The 4,511-nt window shown below is 45.8% G+C and overlaps 1 protein-coding gene across 1 annotated transcript; it reads right to left on the bottom strand.

Annotated features, from left to right (window-relative positions):
* Positions 1-3,238: 3,238 nt before the first annotated feature.
* cdk5r1b (cyclin dependent kinase 5, regulatory subunit 1b (p35)) lies at positions 3,239-4,147 on the bottom strand (the record flags this gene model as incomplete). The annotated part of the gene is made up of 1 exon (XM_084322720.1): positions 3,239-4,147. One exon carries the CDS (start codon positions 4,145-4,147, stop codon positions 3,239-3,241), a length of 909 nt encoding a protein of 302 aa, XP_084178846.1.
* Between the last annotated feature and the right edge of the window lie 364 nt (positions 4,148-4,511).

Here is a 4,511-nt window from a genome sequence, read left to right as displayed (position 1 = left end):
GTGGACAGAGTTGAGGGTCAAGATTCTCTGTGTTAACGCCCCTTGACCCCCTGACCCCCCAATGGCCTGCTTTTTCATTTTTAAGAGCAGTAGCCAATCCAAAGTGCATGTCCCCCTATTGCCCTAGTTCGTATGCAACAACACTCTCAATTGAAAATCCCAGTCAGTGCCTTCACATACCCATATGGCAAGGCATAATGCCATTCATACACAATACCCTACTGTAAGTCACAACTGCTCATTTTCACTGATTAATACGGCAGAGTCAAGACAGGAAATCCCGCCAACATTCGTCAACAAGAATTTTTATCAGACCAGAGAGGCCTTTTGTTGGCAATGACATGATAGAAATAAAGTTTCCCGGCTTTATATGTCTTGTCACCATTTTTGCATTTCTATTTGTTTGAGAAGAAAGTATGCGTAATTTGGTCATTATTGAGATGAGATGCAAAACCCGGCAAACGCACATATTTTGCTGTTGTTTATACTATGCGTTTCAATGTTTTGCCCCACCCCCCAAGGTCAAGTCATACCTGTAGGTGACGCTGAATACATTTTCCACTTATATAAATATGTTCGCAGAGGCTTAGATAGAAAAAACATCTCCCTTGATTGAATCCATTTTGAAGATTGCAAGGCTGCACCAGACTCTCCTAGGCAAATGAAAAGCCATGGATCTCAACTGTTCCCTATGCTCTCCATACTGGTTGTCATGGCGTTCCCATTGCCCTCTGCGGTCCGTCATCCGGTCCAGCAGCTTGGCTGATTGAAAACCTGATTATCGCTACGGAGGTCACTGGGAATCTAACCCATAACCTTGTCCCATCTCCTCCCCGAGATGAATATGCTGTTGCCTCACAATTGATTTGCGCAGAAATGGCATTGATGGATTATCCTTAAGGTAAGCTTTGATGCTCTACTGTGAGGCCGACTAAGATTGAACTAACTTTTCCCACTGGCAAATGTGTTTTCATGTATTTTCTTATTGATATGTGGAACTACAGTTTGGCTTAGCTTGTCATGAAGGTCAATGTTGTGTTGTGTTGTGTGTGTGTGTTAGTGTAGGGGGTCAATGCTGGACCTATCCTTAGATTTAAGGTCAGTGATAGTGCTTGAATCAGGACCTATCCTTAGATACAAGGTCAGTGACAGTGCTTGAATCAGGACCTATCCTTAGATACAAGGTCAGTGACGGTGCTTGAATCAGGACCTATCCTTAGATACAAGGTCAGTGACGGTGCTTGAATCAATGTATCCCTGATGTCGCCCCCCTTTGGTGATGATCAGCTTACATTGGATTTAATCAAAGGGCTTCAAGTTGATATTCATTACTACGTCCCACAGTAACATTCATATCCATCCACCATTAGTCAATCTTCATTCCCACCAGAGTTAAGCTCACCAGTAATACCAGCAAAAACACTCACTCATATCCCTTCCCTCCAGCCCAAGGTCCTTTTCTATCAATCTCCCATAATCGTTCACTTATAATGGATGTGCCAAGTAAAATAAATGGCAATAAATTAAGTTTAGGTGTAGTTCATGAGAAGATAAAGCAAAAGCCATCAAATCATTCAACAGCCGAACTGTTCTCCCAGACCTACAGGATTTTCATCAAAGATATGGCACTGTTTTTAACATTTTCTATGCTGAATCAGAAGCACAAAATTAACCGTCATTCCAAAGAGGTTTTTAGACACAACCTTTAGACAAAAAGTACAAAAAAAAGGAATTCCTTGGTAAACAAATAGCCTATTTTAGCAAGCAGGGCTAAATAAACTAGTTTCACTTTGTTGACAGCATTCTCTATTGCAGATGCAGTTGGTTTACAAATTAAATAGAAACAAGTAAGGTAACTCCGCCCCCCCCCCCCCCCCCCCCCCCTAAAAAAAAATCTGTAAAATTGCATGGCACACGTGCATTAGATTACAATTATAAGTAAAAATAAACCGAAGCTTGTTTAAGAAAATCAATAAATAAAACACCAATAGGTACGAGCCTCTGGGGAGTAAAACATCCATTAACTGGTTTGTTTGTTTTGTGTTTCTTTTCTCAGATGAAAATTAAGTAGGTCTTTTTTTTCTCAGCACAGAGTGTGACAACCAATCATTGGCCATAACGGCCTCCTCCTGTTGTCTCTTGAGAGAAAAGAAAAAGAAATCCGCCACAGTGCAACGCTGGCTTATTGTCAAATCGGTCATAAAACCAGACTCCACTGTGTCTCTGTGTACAGTCACAAAACAGAAAGCCACAACAGCAGCGGAAATCCAGCGCCAGTGTCCCGCTCCACCTGTCCCTTATGTACTGTCGAGGCAGATCTGTCCGCTCCAATCCTTGTTTATGGAGGGGGATGTTCGCATTCCAAAATAGCCTGGGTGTGTGGCCTGGTGTGTCTGTTGATCCAAAGAGCCTGCGGCTGCAGCCGTGGGGTGCCTGTTCATCCATGATGTATGAGGAAAGCCAGTCACGCGATGATGGCCCTCACCCTCCTGCAGTGCAGTGCACATCGTAAACAGTAAGAAGGTCACTGGTATAGGCAGCAGCAGCCTCAGTTCTTCTCCACATTCAAAGCTGTAGATTTATTTATTTTCCTTTTGTAATATTTTCATTTAGCCTTTTTTCTGAATTGTGTTTTTTTATTTTTTTTATAATATATATATATAATATATATATATATACTATGTATATGTGTATGTTTGTTAGCAATGGATGTACCCGAGTCTGGCATTTTTTGTTTAGGTATCAATGTCAAAAACACAAACAAAAATGCTGTCATTCTCAGGTTTAGAGAAAATCTAGTTAGTTCAATAAAAAGTATTTTATTTTTCAGAATACCTCCCCAAACCAAAGAAAGGGGGCTGTGTTGCTTCATACTGAACTGAGTCCTCATATTCCCCTTTGCGGTGAGCGTATGGACTGTTTTTTCTTCAGTATAATCCAAACATTTTGGATGGATTTCTGGAATCAACTACCCCACCACCCCAAAAATAGCCATCATATTAATCTTTTGTTAATGAAGCAATAATACACTCAGTCATGCCGTTCTGTGAAAGCTTGGCACAGCTGTGATGTGGTTTCCGCCATGTGCCGTACATCACCACAGCAGCACCAATATCTCACAGTGTAGCCCTCCTCCTTGTGTATTAAATGCTCCTAGTAAACTGTGAAACTTTAAAATGCCAGACTAGAGTAGGCCCCCTGCCCCTCCCTGACCCCTCTCCTCTCCCCCAGCGTCCCCTCACCGGTCCAGGCCAATGAGCAGGCGGTTCCTCTCCTCCTCCTTCTGGCTCTCGTTCTTCAGGTCAGCGAACACCTGGGTGAAGTAGTGTGGGTCAGAGTTGATCTGGAGCATCTTGCCGCTCATGAGATTGATGATGGACAAACAGCGGTCCCAGAAGGTCTCCTTGGAGCTCTCCACCAGGAAGGGCTTGAGCGGGTAGGAGATCTCATTCCCCATGTAGGAGTAGGACAGGTAGAGGCAGGTGAGCAGCACTGCCTGGAGCTCGTGCTCTGTGGCCACCTCAGACGAGACCACGTCGCGGCAAAGCATGTAGACGAAGACCACATTGGCCGGGGTGATGAAGCCCTGGTCCTGCCAGCCCTGGAGCAGCAGGGAGCGGTCCACGCTGCGCAGCCACAACACTGGGTCAGTGGGCGACAGGTGCTTCAGCCGGTAGCAGCGCCGACACAGGAACTCCCCCAGGCAGCGCAGCAGCTCGCTGGTGGAGGCCTGGACGATCACCCTCTTGGGGGTCCCAGGGGCCACATTGGAGTTGGTCAAAGGGGCCTTCTTGACAGACGAGGCAGTGTTATTGGAGCTCTTGGTGAGGGCCGGGGTGCTCTGGTCCTGGGTGAAGCTGGACAGGTTGGCACAGGACTGTGACTTCTTCAGGTTCTCATTGTTGAGCTGGGTGACATTGTTCTGGTAGGTTCCGTTAGGCTGAACCTTCTTGGAGCTCTTCTTCTTGGCAGACACCGCCACAATTCGCTTCCACGGCAACACGTTGATGAGCGAGTGGCGCTTCAGGTTCTTGTCTTTGGCGTTCTTGCTGTTCTGGACAGCCGTGTAGTGGCCCACCGTGGCCGGACCATCTTCAAACAGGGCCGCCTTTCGGTAGCTAGGCGACAGAGACAGCACGGTTCCCATGGCGACTGTGGGGAGGCGTCCGGGGGCTTGAGCTGCACTCGGTCAGGAAGGCGTCTGGCGGAGGAGGTCCTGGGGGTCTGGATGCCTCAGTGCTAGAGGATACGGTTAATTTCAGACATCTAAAACCCGGGAGTGTGTTTTCCTGACAACCGATGAGAGCCTATGGAACACGTCGGCAGAGAGTCTCTCTTGTTTTTCAGGTCCTCTTCTTTGTATCGGCAGTAGAGCCTGTGGAACAACAGAATCAATCAATATGAGCCAAATGAACCATCAAAAACCTATATCTCCCTCGATTTTACTTAATTCTCAGCTCTTTTGAACTGATTTGGTCTCATAGGTTCTAATGATTCAGATTGCAAAAGAT

This window comes from Notolepis coatsorum, assembly GCF_963971535.1.
Source record: "Notolepis coatsorum genome assembly, chromosome: 10".
Lineage (NCBI taxonomy): Eukaryota > Metazoa > Chordata > Actinopteri > Aulopiformes > Paralepididae > Notolepis > Notolepis coatsorum.
Note: the sequence above shows the minus strand (reverse complement) of the source record. Positions and strands in the feature narration are given on the sequence as shown.